This window comes from Prionailurus bengalensis, chromosome B2 (genome assembly GCF_016509475.1).
Source record: "Prionailurus bengalensis isolate Pbe53 chromosome B2, Fcat_Pben_1.1_paternal_pri, whole genome shotgun sequence".
NCBI classification, from domain to species: domain Eukaryota; kingdom Metazoa; phylum Chordata; class Mammalia; order Carnivora; family Felidae; genus Prionailurus; species Prionailurus bengalensis.
The window spans coordinates 5,561,176-5,577,667 of NC_057349.1; the positions used below are offsets into that span (position 1 = coordinate 5,561,176).

Sequence of the window (16,492 nt, forward strand, 5' to 3'; positions counted from 1 at the left end):
GGTGTATACATACATGTACAGGTTATGCATGTACATAATGACATGGGATTTTTACATATAAAAATCATGATATTTAGCGTATCTTTCAGTTTTTGTTGTATTGCTGGGAACAATAGTTCCCTACAACCTTCTACCTTCTTACCAGAAGCAGAACTATCCCTGGGAGGGGGACGACCTTGAATAATAGAAACACAATCTTTTTTTTTTTTTTAATTTTCTTTTTTTAATGTTTATTTATTTTTGAGACAGAGGAAGACAGAGTGCGAGTGGGGGAGGGGCAGAGAGAGAAGGAGACACAGAACCCGAAGCAGGCTCCAGGCTCTGAGCTGTCAGCACAGAGCCCAACGCGGGGCTCGAACCCACGAACCGTGAGATCATGACCTGAGCCGAAGTCGGATCCTTAACTGACCGAGCCACCCAGGCACCCCAGAAACACAATCTTGATACAAGCACGGAAGATGCATTTTCTTTATCAAAATATGTCCCAATTATTAGAATTTATTTCCTCAGATATGAAAAAGGGACACATAGTGATGGGAAAAGGGTGCAGTTTTTGTGTCTCAGAAGGTCTCTGTTAATCCGTAGGTTAGAATGTGGCAAAACTCACAACTGAGATGCAGTGTAAGACCATTGGTAGAAATCCAAGGAGAGGGTGAGTCAACTATTCTTTAGGAAAGTTTGGTTATTGTCCTCACATCTTGTTCTGCGCCTTTTCTTGTCCCATTTCTCTTTTAGTCCATGTGTCTGGAGTATCTCCATGAGAAATGGCTTCATTCCATGAAGCTTAGGAGAGATTCCCAGCATGAAATCCCCTCTGACAGAGGCATTTTCCAGTTATTTATTATCATAGAAACCATCACATCATACTGTCAGCATCCATCAGGCATCTTGGCCAGTCTTTCTTCAATATTATTACTTAAAAAATAGTAATATTGAAAAAAAAGGATAATTATTTTAAAAAACACTTTTTTTTAATGTTTATTTTTCAGAGAGAAAGAAAGACAGTGTGATCGGGGGAGGGGCAGAGAGAGAGGGAGACACAGAACCCAAAGCAGGCTCCAGGCTCTGAGCTGTCAGTACAGAGCCTGATGCAGGGCTTGAACTCAAAAATGGTGAGATCATGACCTAAGCTAAAGTCAGATGCTTAACTGACTAAGCCCCCCAAGTGCCCCTGAAAAACTTCTTTAGGACAATCCCTAATTAGCCTAGTTTGGACATGTCTGCTATATTGACTCCTAGGCGAGTTATTTTCAACTCTGGTTGAAACTCTGGTCTTTTTTTTTTTTTTAATTTTTTTTTTTAACGTTTATTTATTTTTGAGACAGAGAGAGACAGAGCATGAACGGGGGAGGGGCAGAGAGAGAGGGGGACACAGAATCGGAAGCAGGCTCCAGGCTCTGAGCCATCAGCTCAGAGCCCGACGCAGGGCTCGAACTCATGGACCGCGAGATTGTGACCCGGGCTGAAGTCGGACGCTTAACGGACTGGGCCACTCAGACGCCCTGAAACTCTGGTCTTTTATAAACGTTTGGCCCTTTCTTCTCATTTATCAAAAAATGGTGAAAATTAGGGGCGCCTGGGTGGCTCAGTCAGTTGAGAGTCTGCCTTCAGCTCAGGTTATGATCTCGCAGTTTGTGGGTTTGAGCCCCGCATCAGGCTCTGCATTGTCAGCATGGAGACCACTGTGGATCCTCTGTTCCCCTCCTCTCTCTGCCCCACCCTCCACTTGTTTTCTCTTTCTCTCAAAATAAATAAATAAAAACTTGTAAAAAATTGGTGGAAATTGATTAAATATTTTTGTAAAGGACTTTGTTCTCCTCTTTGATGCTGTGTGCCGTCTCTGCAAAGAAGTTAGCAAAGTTTCCTCAAAGATTCCCATTTGGAGAACCTACTTTTTCTTCAATCCAAACAATAAGGAAAATATAGAGTTGAGATCTCTTTGTGTGGGTTGACCTATATTTTTTTCAAATAAATAGCTTCATTACGTTCCTCCCCCCCCAAATGCCCAAGTTTATCCTACGGATAGTCATAAAAACCTGGTATGTGTTCTTACAAGTTATTTAATATTGACTTAAAAATTTTTATAACGGGTGTTCACGAGAGGTCAGTGGTCGCTAGATTTTTGGGATGGCATCTATTTAACAGCATTTCCTTAGGTCCTGAGACTGTCTTTGATTTTCTCGGGCTAGATTTCAAGAGGTTTCAAGAGGGTGATGTATCCGTGCTGAGATTTGAGGCAGGTGGATTCTCTGAAGCATTCAGCCTAACAGCCCGAGGGAGTGGTATTGCCACTTAGCTAATTAGTTCATGCAGCATCCCTTTGGGCTAGTTTAGCAGGATTATCACTATTTTTGCAGATTAAGAAAATGAGGCGTGAGGCTTTGAATTGGTTCACGTCAAAAGTTTTGGGGCGCCTGGGTGGCGCAGTCGGTTAAGCGTCCGACTTCAACCAGGTCACGATCTCGCGGTCCGTGAGTTCGAGCCCCGCGTCAGGCTCTGGGCTGATGGCTCAGAGCCTGGAGCCTGTTTCCGATTCTGTGTCTGCCTCTCTCTCTGCCCCTCCCCCGTTCATTCTCTGTCTCTCTCTGTCCCAAAAATAAATAAACGTTGAAAAAAAAAATTAAAAAAAAAAAAAAAAGTTTTGGCAGTCAGTGCTGGAGTTTCAGAATTGTAGATCTTTACTCAGTTACTCCGTTTGCAGACTTTGGTGTTGTTGTTTCAAATATATATTTTCAAAGCAACAATTTCATTTTCATTGAGTTTATTTTTATAACAGACTCATACTTTTTGAGTCATGTAGGTTTTAACTTGAATGTGACCCAGCTGTGATTATTGTCCTAAGTGTGATGCGGAATTTGTGAACTTGAGTTAAATGACAAATAGACTTACCAGGTTCACATAAGCATTGTGGGCATTAAAAATTGTTTGATATGGCCATCTGTGACATAAACACAATCTAAATAAGAAATGAGAGACGGGCACCTGAGTGGTTCAGTTGGTTGAGCGTCTGATATCAGCTCAGGTCATAATCTCACGGTTCGTGAGTTTGAGCCCCATATCGGGCTCGCTGCTGTCTGTACTGAGCCGTCCTCAGATCCTCTGCCCCCCTCGCTCTGCTCCTCCCTCCCTCACTCATGCTCTCTCTCAAAAATAAATAAAAACATTAAGGTAAAAGAAATGAGAGACACAGGGATCTTTTGGAAAGCACCTGTGATTTCTGTCTGAAGACTAAAGTCCTGGCTCACCTCATTCTAACAGAGCGGACATGTCTAATGCCACTTTCGCCATCTTTCTCTTTAGAACTAGTTTCGAAAAAATGTTAGCCAAATATTTATTCAGTTAATACTTACCTACCCACCTGTTTACCTGTCTAACTTCCACTGAGGGAATGACTCTTCTCTCCAGTCAGACTCTACTTGTCAATATCCAAATACACTGGTTTTTCCAAGACAGTGCTGAACTCAGTGAAGAATCCAGGCAAGAGGTCCGCTGTAAGCATGTGGGTCCAAAAGGAAAACTCATTTTCCTTGAGTTTATTTTTATAACAGATTATAACAGTTTTGAGTTTTGAATTGATTTTCACTTGACTTGATTCCATAGTCGTGGATTTGACAACTAACGTGTAGCCAGTGGTCAGTCACTAATGAAAGCTGTTCCTGGCACCCAAGGGTCTGGGTTGCGAGTACCTCACATTCCATCCTGGGGTATCCATCCCCCCATAACTAGGTGTGTTGATGCTTAACATTATAATCATGTTTCAAATACTGTTTAAAGGGCAAGGGAACTTGTATGGGCTAATAAGAAAATTTACAAATTTAAAAACATATTCTAACTTATTATGTTTTCCATTATCTAAAGCCATAATTCTCTAGATTAGCACCAAGCGACCAATATTTCATTCCTGTTAAGGGTTCTGGAAAAGCTTCCCTTGTGTGCAGTTGATTTGACTTATTTTTTTGTGTGTGATTGAAGGTATTATTTGAAAATGCATTGTAAATTAAAAATCGTACTTTTTCCGGGGCGCCTGGGTGGCGCACTCGGTTAAGCGTCCGACTTCAGCCAGGTCACGATCTCGCGGTCCGTGAGTTTGAGCCCCGCGTCGGGGCTCTGGGCTGATGGCTCAGAGCCTGGAGCCTGTTTCCGATTCTGTGTCTCCCTCTCTCTCTGCCCCTCCCCCGTTCATGCTCTGTCTCTCTCTGTCCCAAAAATAAATAAACGTTGAAAAAAAAAATCGTACTTTTTCCAAAAAGTTTGAATTGCTTTATACAATGGTCTTTTTTCTTTTTTTTTTTCAGTTGACATATGTTACTTGGATTATATTTTGAGATTCTTAGTATATCTGAAAACAGCCTAGTTAATTTAATTATAATGACTCAAATATCTCTTTAAGATTAATCTTTAGTTCAACTGGCTACTCATGAACATTTGGGGAAAAATTTGCCATGCAGAATGAGGAAAACAACTATTATTCAGAACAGTGGTTTGATTTAATTCTAGTTAGAACTTATATACTCAGAACTATATAATTATTTTTAAATCATGTGTTTATGAATTTCTGTATATATTATAGATATGTATGCTCTAAATAAAAATAGCATATTTTAGTCAGTTTGATGAGAGTTTTGAAGTTATTTGTTTACATAACATATTCACCTTCACCTTCAAGAGTCCAATAACGAAGGTCTTTATCAAGGTTAAGAGGCAAGACATTTGGGAAAAAAAAAAAGTATGAAGTACGTGCTCAGTCTATTACTAGGTAATATTGAGAGTAACCCAAAAGGGACACAATAGGGGGCAAGCAGTTGAAAATCAAATACAGTAAAACTTGGATTGCGAGTAACTTGTTCTGCCAGTGTTCCGCAAGACGAGCAAACCTTTCTGATAAACGAGCTGTGTCTTGCAATAGGAGTCATTCAGGACGCTGAATGTCACATGATCACAACTGAGCCAATGGTTCTTGAAATTCAGTTTGATGTACAAATGCTTTGGATTACAAGCATGTTTCCAGAACGAATTATGCTCACAAACCAAGGTTTTACTTTAATAAAATGTGTCCCACGTCAGACGATGGTAAGTGCAATGGGAAAACCGCTGGTGGGGCAATAGGGAACCAGGATGTGGCGGCAGCTTTAAGTCAAGCAGATGACTAGTGGATGGAGTAGAGGCAGCTGGGGACAAAATCAAGGTCAGGGTTAGCTCTATAAAGGGTCCTCATGAGACAGGCAGGAAAGGAGAAAAGTGGGAGAAGACGTGGATGAGGTGAGTTGTGGAGTGAAGGCAGCTCCAAGGGCTTCATGTCTGTTGGCCCCAATTTCCTTAAGTTTGGAAGAAAATGATCTGCTAAGTGTGTCTGGAATGGAAGTTTAGAGTTCAGAGTGAGAGGGAGGGATTTGGACAGCTCATTGCTGGAAAAAACACAAGTAGTTGACGGGGAGGAGTGGGCTACTGGGAGCCAAAACCTGGGCTCAGGAGCAGGTGTCCTGGGGCAGGGGTGGGGTGTGGGGATGGGGCTCCTGCTTCTCACCAGCAGCAGCCATGAGCCTGGAAGCAAAGACCCAGGAAAGTGGGCTGTTGGAGAGGGGAGCAGTGGAGTCCTTGGGGAGAATGTGATGGTGTCACATGCCCGGGGGGCCCCAGATTCAGCGCGGGAGAGAAGTATGCTGTGACTCTAGAATTACTTTGTTTCTGTTTTATGGAAAGGAATGTATGAGGCCCCTGGGTGGCTCAGTCAGTTAAAGCATCTGACTCTTGACTTTGGCTCAGGTTGTGATCTCACAGTTCTGAGTTCGAGCCCCATGTCGGGCTCTGTGCTAATGGTGCAGAGCGTGCTTGGGATTCTCTCTCTCTCTCTCTCTCTCTTTCCTCCTTCCCCCCAAATAAATAAATAAACTAAATTACTTGGCCAGTCACTTCTAGAATGTGTCTTTAAAAAAATAAATAAAAACATATAAAATGTTGCCTTAAAATTCTCACAGTAAGCCCAATTGTGAGGCAGTGTGCCAGAGCTTACGGCAAATTTTTCTTGAGAGCTTTGTTAAGGGCAGGTAATATTGCAGGGCAGGTAATAATACCCTCTGGGCTCTATGTAAGTGGGGGGAAAAACAACAACAACAAGATCTTTAACAAGCCCATTCCTTGGACGCCTGTAGTTTTAATTCCTAGGGAAAAAAAAAAAAGAAAGAAAGAAAACTGAAGCTCAGTGATTTACATGTGTTTGTTTCTAAAGGTGAAACCGGTGATGCACAGGAGACTCAACGTGTCGGCTCGCTTCAGAAAACCGCTGCAGGAGCCCTGCACTATCTTGTAAGTTGGAGCCCTTTCCTATTGAGGTTGGCGGCTTGGTTGCTCTCCTTGTGGTTTGGAATTTGTTCCGTGGTGTTAAAAGTATGACCGTTTCCGATGGTGTGGCTCACTCATTTTTTTCTCTCTCTCTCTTTTCTCCCCCCCAGCTTGATTGCCAATGGAGACCTCATAAGTCCGGCTTCTCGCCTCCTCATCCCTAGAAAAACCTTGAGTCAGTGGGACCATGTCCTACAAATGGTCACGGACAAAATAACTCTGAGGAGCGGGGCTGTCCACAGGTACATCAGGGCAATCTGACAGGTTTCATAACTGTTCAGGGTGACCCCAGCAGCCTCCGGAGTCACTGGTCCCCAGATTGTGAATTTCAGCTCTCCGGTGAGGCTCCATTTATCTGCCTCTGTTTCCCTATCCGTAACATAAGTAGTAGTACTTACCTTATAGAGTCCTGTTAGAAGTGAGCTAACCCACATAAAGAGATTAAGATAGTCCTTGCTACATAGTAGTGCATCCTCAGGTATTAACTGTTTTTGTTCTTTTAGTTTAGAGCCAATAGGTAAATGTCAACTTTCTTTTGGTTGAGAAGGAGTTTTTATTGAATGAGCTAGCTTCTTGGCTCTAATTAGCTGTCCTTTTTTCCAGGAGATATTTTTGATTCCTTGATGCTCAAACCTATTTGCCTAGCATAAAAAGTCAGAGACAAGCAGGTTTGAATGGGTTAAGGCGGAAGGAGGTAGGTTAGAGAGGTAATTAAGTGGGGTCATTTAAACTTCAGAAATCAAGAGCATTTCCTCAAGTTATGAAATTCAAAAAGAATTTTTTTAATGTTTTATTTATTTTTGAGAGAGGGAGAGATAGAGACAGAGCATGAGTGTGGGAGGGGCAGAGAGACACACACACACATGCACACACAGAATCCTAAGCAGGCTACAGGCCCCCAGCTGTCAGCACAGAGCCTGATGCGCGGCTCAAATTCACGAACCGTGAGATCACATCCTGAGCCGAAGTTGGACGCTTAACCAACTAAGCCACCCAGGCACCCCATGAAATTTAAGTGAAGATTCAAATCGTGGCTTTTAAATTGTGAAGCATAGGAAATTATCCCTTGATGAAGGCTGACGTATTTGGTTTCTTTTTGGTGGGAGAGTTACAAATAATATGTGCAAAGACAGAACATATTAAGAATCTATGTACCGTGTGACACACAATGTTTGAAATCCAGTCCAGAGTTTTCTGGTATTCTCAGATCCTGTCTTTCTCTCAGTCTCTCTAACATACTCTGCTAGAGGAGTGTACTTTTACTTTCAACTTCCTGTGCCTGTTTTCATATCCGTATGTCTGCATATCTTTTTATAGACCTATCTGATAAAATAAGTTCTCAGAATATTGCATATTCTTTCAGTTAAATTTGTATACAGATTAATACATGTATATGCACCTGTTAATATGCATAATTTCACAGCCATTGGGATTTTAAATATAATCAGGTATGATATATAAATAATATAAACACGCATACACGTACTTAGATGCAGTTGAAAGTAATACTTTAGATGTGGTAAGAAAAAAATTCAAACAGGACAAAAGACCTAAAGGTGTTTTGTCTCACCTTGTCTCTCCAGCCCCCCTCTCTAATACTTCTCTGCATTATTCCAGAAATATTTTGTGCATTCAGAAGCACGTACATCTTTTATTTCTTAAAAACAGATGGGCGCATGCACACACACACACACACACACACACACGTGACGCACACACACACACGTATGAGTAAGTATATAAACATACCTTGATGTTTTTCCTATAACAGCAAATCTTGGAGCAGGAATAGCTCTCTATCTTACAATTTTTAATGAGTACAAAATGTTCCATTTTAAGTATGTGCCATAATCTGTTTTAAGAGTCTCCTCTTGATGGAAATTTAAGTTATTTCCAATCCTATACTATTACATGTACATGTCTTTGTGTGTAAGCAGAGTTTATCAGGAGACTGAAGTATAGATGTCGAATTGCTTTCTAGTTGTAATGCATTTAAAATTTTGCTAGAGGGGTGCCTGGGTGGCGCAGTCGGTTAAGAGTCTGACTTTGGCTCAGGTCAAGATCTCATGGTTCGCAATTTCGAGCCCCGCATCGGGCTCTGTGCTGATAGCTCGGAGTCTGGAGCCTGCTTCAGATTCTGTCTGTCTGTCTGTCTGTCTGTCTCTGTCTCTGCTCCTCCCCTGCTCATGCTCTGTCTCTCTCTCTCTCTCTCAAAAATAAATAAACATTAAAAATGAAATAAAATTTTGCTAGATACCGACAGCTGTCCTCCAGAGAGTCTGTGCTGATTTGAACTTTCACTGAAAGTACATGAAACGGCCTGGTTCTCCTACTCTCATCCATACTGTAAAAGTATCAAACATTTTGTCTTTTCGTTCACGTTGGGTAAACACAGTATTTTGTCGTTTCTTGCTTTTTATTTATTTAATATACAACAGTAACAACCGAAACAGCATCTGCTGCTCCTTTCTTGCATGCAAGGTATTCTTCCAGGTGTTCTACGTTTTAAACTTAATTAAGTCAGCAACCCTGTGAGGTAAGTAGGGTTATTATTCGTTTTTAGTAAACATGAAGCACGAGACGGGGGTGTGGGCGTGGGGGGCGGAAGTTACTTCTCCAAGATTAGGCAGGTAGTGGTTAGCGGAGCTGGGATTCAGGCCTCCTGAGTAGGCAGTCTGGCTCCAGAACCTGTGCTCTTAACTTCTAAGTTATTCTCTAAATAAATGCCACAAATTTATCTTCCATTATATATGAACTGTCTGTATTACGTTTGCATTTTTATCTTATTGATTTAGAGACACTCTTTACATAGTAGGGAGATTGGCTCTTTCTCATAATGAGTTTTTAAAATTTTTTTTTAATGTTTATTCATTTTTGAGAGAGACAGAGACCGAGCATGAGTGGGGGAGGGGCAGAGAGAGAGGGAGACACAGGATCCGAAGCTGGCCCCAGGCTCTGAGCTGTCAGCACAGAGCCTGATGTGGGGCTTGAACTCATGAACCCTGAGATCATGACCCGAGCTGAAGTCAGAGGCTTAACTGACTGAGCCATCCAGACGCCCCTCTCATACGAGTTTTAAATATATTTCCAGTTTATTTCTTTGATATTCCTTGTGTTTTTTGTTGTTTTTTTTGGGGGGGGGGTATATAGTTAAGTTGAATTTTGGTGCAAATTTTCAATCTTACAATCATTAAGTTTTATGACTAGTTTAGGTTTTTCCCATTCCAAGATTATAAAAATATACTGTAGTGTTTTCATCTTGTACTTTCAAATTTCACCTAAAACTTTGATCCTTCCGGATTTTATTTTGGTGTCAGGAGTGAAGGCAGAACCCAATAGTTTTTTTTTTGTGTGTGTGTATATATATAGATATATACACACACACTTACATTTATATTTATATTTATATTTATATTTATATTTATATTTATATTTATATTTATATTTATATATTTGTTAGATATACAGTTGTATTTTTTGACATATACATAAATGTAAACCCGCTCAATAAATAATATAAAGCATGCAAAGATCTATACACACAATTGTATGCCCAGATACACCTGTTCATACATGTACTGGTATACACAAATAAAATATATGTGAGTATAAATGCAGAAATGAAAATATATGTCCCCCCCCCCCCCCGCCCCATACTTGAATACTTGGAGAAATTTAATTCTCAGTGCGATGCCAGATAGGAGTGAGGTTTGGTTGCTGGTCACTGGGGACATGCCCATTTTTCTTTAACAGAACATTAAAAAGCCTCCTGGTTGGACCCTCCCTGTGCTTCAGTATATGTATATATCAGAAGCATCCCATTAAAATTGGTTCAATTCCTTGTGTATGTGTCTTGCCTTTTATAACAAAGGGAAGAAGCAGGTTAACGGAAGTCCTGTAAATGAAGGCTAAAACGTGGGTTAGAATTTACTCACACCTGTAACTACCTGCAGAAGAAATCAGTCAAATCTTGGCTACTTCCAGATCCAGAGTGAAGCTGCCTTTTAATTTCAAGCCATAAAAGTGAACTACTGACTCAGATCTTCCTGTTGTGGAGGAAGATGAAGGTCTGGGTCCAGGCCAGTGGTTGTCAGCCAGGGGTGATTGTGCCTCCAGGGGCCATTTGGCAGTGTCCAGAGTCCTTTTTGTTAGTCACACCTGGGGACAGGGCAGCTACTATTCCATCTAGTGGGTGGAGGCGGGTGCTGTTAACATCCTACAGTTAGTTCACAGGCAGGCTCCCCTCACCCCAACAAAGAATTGTCGGGTCCAACAGGCCAGTAGCATCACTGCTCAGAAATCCTGGTCTGGGTTGAACGGCAGGAAAACCAGAAAATCTGGGTTAAGTGTTGGTATTTAGACTCGTAGGGATAGAATTACAGTGCTCTAAAGAAGGAGCATCTTTATACGAAATCCATCCATACACATTTTGGGGGTTCTGTGGCTGTTTTCTTTGTACTTTCTGGCGCCTTTTGATATGGCCATTTACAGAATCAGTAAAGAAGCAGACAGATCATTGCCTTTTTTTTTTCTTTGCAAATGTCACTAACCTTTATTAGGTAATATAAGAAGTCTGAGAATTTTCTTTAGTGATTATCTTGAAATCCTTCCAGTCACTAACTCCTCTGTTTATAACCTTCAAGAATAGGCATTACTTCCCTGGTGTTGTTTTCTAATAGTCTGCTTTTTCTTGTTCTTCAGGGGGGGAAAAAAAGATTCTGTGGACACGTTTAAATCGTCCAGCAGAGTTATCGCTGTTCTTTTAATAAGTAACATATTCCTTGTAGTTTGCAGCAGTGGTTTTACAGTAAAGGGAAGTCCTTGTGAAATCCCTTGATTCTGGGAAGATGAGGGGAGGCCAAAAAAAAAAAAAAAAAAAGAAAAAGAAAAAAAAACAGCAACCCAAAAAGGAAGAGGCAGGAATGCTATGTGGTTCTGCACCATTAATCCTGGTAATGGGCTCCTTTGCCTCTTGTTGTCTGACCCCATTCTGTGTGCGTTTGGATGTACGATTTTGGCTGAGGGCTCTTGCACAGAATGCAGTAAGTTTGTCAACCTGACAAATAAGTTAAGAAAATAAATTTAAAAAATTTTTTAACGTTTATTTATTTTTGAGACAGAGAGCGAGCATGAACAGGGGAGGGTCAGAGAGAGGGAGACACAGAATCCGAAACAGGCTCCAGGCTCTAGGCTCTGAGCTGTCAGCACAGAGCCCGACGCGGGGCTCGAACCCACGGACCGCGAGATCATGACCTGAGCCGAAGTCGGCCGCTTAACCGACTGTGCCACCCAGGCGCCCCAAGAAAATAAATTTTAAAAGTGCTCGCAAAATAGAAATAGAAGAATCGATCTTCAGCGGGAGTGGAGCTCCATTTAAAGCCCCGTGTCCTGTACAAGTTCGTGCTCTCCATCCCAAATCTTACTATGGCAGCAAGACGGGATCCCCCTGTTGGATGGTTAAGGTTTCTTGGGACGATGTCCTGTGTGGATTATAACGCTGGCATTTAATTGAAGCCAATGACTTTGAGGCACTTGTAATTCAATAATTAGAATTAGTAACAAATGAGCCAGCATAAGAGCAGAGGATTTTTACTGAACTTTGTAATGTTAAGTAGCTCTCTCATGCTTGTTAAGAGCTGAATTGTTGGCATTCATATTTTTGGCAGACTCTACACGTTAGAAGGAAAACTGGTTGCGAGCGGGGCCGAGTTGGAGAATGGGCAGTTTTACGTGGCGGTCGGCAGGGATCGGTTCAAGAAACTGCCTTACAGTGAATTACTGTTTGACAAGTCAACAATGAGAAGGTCTTATGGGTGAGTGTTCCCCCTCATTCGTGTCTCCTACTTTAGTTACCCCTTGAAATAACCAGTCTAATGCTCACCACTGGTCTATTTTATATAATCTTACTGATTATCAGTTAGAATGGAAAGCATGGGGAAGATATCTATATCTATATATCATCTATATCTATATCTATCTATCTATCTATCTATCTATCTATCTATCTATCTATCTATACATATAGCTATTGTTTTTGCCGAGATTGGAGATTTATTTTTTTTGCACAAAAATACAATTTTGGGGAATCTATGAAAGACAATATAGTATTTTTTAACCGTTCACTTATGAAGTCATAGTAAATATAAAGGCTTATTTTTGTGAAGGAGACATGGCAATGGACTTCTTTGTGGCATACATTATTAGACATTTAATAATGTCTCCACTGTTTAGCTGCACAAGATAATTTTTTAGTTGGTGGATATACAAGCATCTAAAAGTTTAAAACATTTAAGTTTAAAAACAATATTTTGTACTCCTTTTAATTTTTTTTTAAGTTTATTCATTTTTGAGGGAGAGAAAGAGCGTGAGGGTAGGGGCAGAAACAGAGGGAGACACAGGATCCGAAGCAGGCTCCAGGCTCTGAGATGTCAGCACGGACTGAAGTCGGACGCTTAACTGACTGAGCCACCCAGGTGCCTCAGTCCTTTCAATAACAGGAAGAGATAAAAGCGATATAATTCCACTTGCATAAGTAAATAAAGCAGTGATACAGAGTCTAATTATGACATGCAAACTTGTAAATATACTTAAAAAATTTTTTTAAATTTAATTTTAGAGCAAGCGAGAGCTTGCGAGAGTGAGAAGAATCCCAAGTAGGCTCGGAGCTCAGTGTGGAGCCCCATGTGGGGCTTGATCCCACGACCTTGGGATCATGACCTGAGCCAAAATCAAGAGTCGGATGTCTGCTCAACCAACTACGCCACACAGGCACCCGTAAAGATTACCCTTTTAATTGCATGCAATACTCTGTTGCCCCTTTTTTTCTCTATGAGATGTCCTGTGTCTGTGAAGGGTGCCTCACTCCAGGTGAGTTGATGGCTGGCAAAGGCATCGGTTCAGAGCCCTGGTGGATGCAGGCGCCCCTTGGTTTGCCCGTGGTGCTGCTTTTTCCAGTGGTTCTGTGGCCACTTTGCTATCAGAAACGGACTCTTTGTGGTTGTCCTCTGCTAAGGTGTGTGACAGACACTCGTGCAGACAGAGCACAAGCTTTATCAAGCTATCAGGAGAGACTGGCCGAGGGTTTCTAAATAAGTAAGGGATGAAATGGAACTTAAGGGGGCGGTGTTTGGGGTGTGCAAGAACACGTGGTTTTCCAGCACTTTAGAATTCTTTACCAGCACACTGATCAATGGCTGTCCTTACCCATCTATGAACTCAAACCCAGCAACACTGGGTTCGCCTGCCATGAGCCTCAGCGTGTACTTGAGGGCAGTGAGAGAGCTGTAGCTCACAGGTGGCCTCACTCAACCGAACGAGTAAGACCTTTATGGACGTGTGGTCTTGTTTTCAGAGGTTCACTGGGTTCCAAGACGCTTCATAACAACACAGACATCTCTGAAACCGCATTCTTATAGCCAAGGAGAACTTTTATTTTTTTTGTAGAGAATGACTAGTTTAGCTCCCTGAATGGAAGCAAACACCAGTGTTTTGCCGTGTCTGAGCTTCTGCGGTCGACCCTGCAGACATTATGAAAAGAATGGAAATTTACTGTTTTTGACTCAATCTGGCAAAATTACTCAGCTTAGGAAATGACTTTTTGAAATGCATATAGAAAATTGGGGTTTTTTGAATAAAAATGCCATGAAACAATTTAAGGTGGTACTAAAAGTATAAGGGAGCATTGATTAAAATAGTTTAAAAATCTTTTGGAAGGCAATTTGGAAACTTTATGGTGGTCTTTGTGAAATTGGGAAAAAGTATGTGGTGCTTTTTGTGAGACACCGATGTCCGTCAACGGTTGACTTGCAGGTCAGGACGACAAGTTGGAATGACAATTATCTGGCATTACGTGTTATTTGTAAATAACGTTCAGATTTCTAAATTGCAATTTGTTTCTGCAGTCAGAAGTCTTCTTCACTACCTCCTATCGTAGGATCCAGAAAGTCTAAAGGGAGTGTAAGTATCAGATGCTTTACTCATTAATGTTCTATATCTCTATGTGATACAGAGAGACTGTCCCCTGGGTTTCAATTAAATTTGAAGAAATAAAACTTTACCTGCCTTGTGGCATGTGAGCACTTATGTGAAACAATGCTAGAACATTAGTGTTACAGCTAAGGTCTTCAAAGTGAACCAGCATTTTAATTTTTGTTTTAAGTTCGTTGGTTTATTTGTTTATTGTTTGTTTGTTTATTTTTGAGAGAGAACGGGAGTGGGGGAGGGGCAGAGAGAGAGAGAGAGAGAGAGAGAATGAATCTCAAACAGGCTCCAGGGGCTCGAGTCCACCAACTACGAGATCGTGACCTGAACTGAAATCCAGATTCGGCCACTTGACCGACTGAGCCACCCAGGTGCCCCTTGAACCAACATTTTTAAAATACAGGTTTCAAAGTAGGCAATCTTTTTCCTTGTGTACAGGCCTGATATAACTTATTTCGCAGTTGAAATCTGGGAAGTGATACATAAAAGTAGAAGAAATGCGGGGTGCCTGGGTGGCTCAGTCCGTGAGGCGTCTGACTTTGGCTCAGGTTGTGATCTTGTGGCTCATGAGTTTGAGTCCCACATCGGGCTCTGCTCTGACAGCAGGAGCCTGCTTGGGATTCTCTCTCTCCATCTCTCTCTGCCCCTCCCACACTTGTGCGTGCTTGCTTGCTCTCTCTCTCTCTCTCTCTCTCAAAATAAATGAACTTTTAAAAAAAACCCAAAAAGTGGTGCCTAGGTGGCTCAGTTGGTTATGCCTCTGACTTTGGCTCAGGTCATGATTTCACGGTTTGTGGGTTCGAGCCCCACATTGGGCTCTGTGCTGACAGCTCAGAGCCTGGAGCCTGCTTTGGATTCTGTGTCTCCTTCTCTCTCTGCCCCTCCCCTGCTCATGCTGTGTCTCTCTCTTTCAAAAATAAATAAACAATAAAAAAATAAAAGTAAAAAACCCCCAAGAAGTAGAAGAAATGCTGTATTATGTCACATTAATGGTCTTTCTCAGTCTGGTTTTCTGTCTCTGGCAAAGATTAAAGAGGAAGTCTTTGTTAAAAAAAAAAAAAAAAAGATAATCCTGTTCTATTTCTTTAAAAGATTGAGAAGCACTCTAAATATTTCCCTATCCATCATTCATCCACTTATTTGTTATTTAACAAATAATTATTGTTTATTATTGTTAACAGTAATTATTGTTAATTCAGCAGATGTCCATTAAACTGCTCTCCTGGGGGAACTGTGACCAGCATTTAGTCCTAACTTCTTAGCCTGTGGTACCTCCTCACAGTGATGAGTCTCATCCCAGCTGGAGTGCTGCTGGGGTGGCTTTTTCTGGCTGAGGCTTCTCTTTCTGCTCTTTCGATTGAATTGCCTGACCGGCAGTGATCAGAATGGATTTGACATGTCTCCCTGTCTGAACATTTTCCCCTGATTTAACTACGCAAAGTTTTTCTGTTGATATTTTGTGAAATAAGCTAATGCTGGGTACTGATACTGTTTAGGTATCTCCCCTCCCCTTCACCCCATTTTTGTGTATCATGCAAATCCTGTCAGTACAGAGCTCGATGTGGGACTTGATCTCATGAACCGTGAGATCGTGACCTGAGCCGAGATCAAGAGTCAGATGCTTAACGGACTGAGCCACCCACATGCCCCATGTTGGACTTACTTATTTGAGAAATCACTCTGCGTGTGGTGTCTGCAGAGAAGTGGGTTGGGGAAGAACAGAGGCAGTGGGTGGCTGGACCCAGGCATGTGATGCAGGTGACCTGGTCAGGTGGCTGCAGGTGACATGGATGTCTGTGACCATTCTTCCTTGAGTATATTGTAGCTGTTGTCACTGGATGATGCATTCATTCAACAGGCATCTCTTGAGTGCATGTTATGTCCTGGGTATTGTATTAGTGCTTGTGCGGAGAGGGAGGCAGAGATTCTAGAGAAAACACGAAGTGTGTGGAACTTACATTCTAGAGGAGGAGAAAGAGAAACAAACAGACAATGCATTTGGTATTAAGCTTGAGGATAAGGGATAAGCTTGAGGAAAGATACATCAAGGAATGGGAAGAGCAAGTGAGAGGATGTTGCAGCATCTGGGTGGTCAGGACAGCCCTCCTTTAGGGGGTTGTATTTGAGCAGAGTCATAACGTGCCTGGCACATAACAGGTGCTCACTGAACCTG

At 41.7% G+C, this 16,492-nt stretch overlaps 1 protein-coding gene across 1 annotated transcript in view; it reads left to right on the forward strand.

The window, feature by feature from the left end:
- DCDC2 (doublecortin domain containing 2) overlaps positions 1 to 16,492 on the forward strand; it is a 168,412-nt gene that overhangs the window by 44,913 nt on the left and 107,007 nt on the right. The window contains exons 3-6 of the mRNA XM_043590707.1: positions 6,227 to 6,303; positions 6,450 to 6,581; positions 12,006 to 12,152; positions 14,241 to 14,295. Coding sequence (XP_043446642.1) covers positions 6,227 to 6,303; positions 6,450 to 6,581; positions 12,006 to 12,152; positions 14,241 to 14,295 — 411 coding nt within the window. The remainder of the gene's footprint in view (positions 1 to 6,226; positions 6,304 to 6,449; positions 6,582 to 12,005; positions 12,153 to 14,240; positions 14,296 to 16,492) is intronic.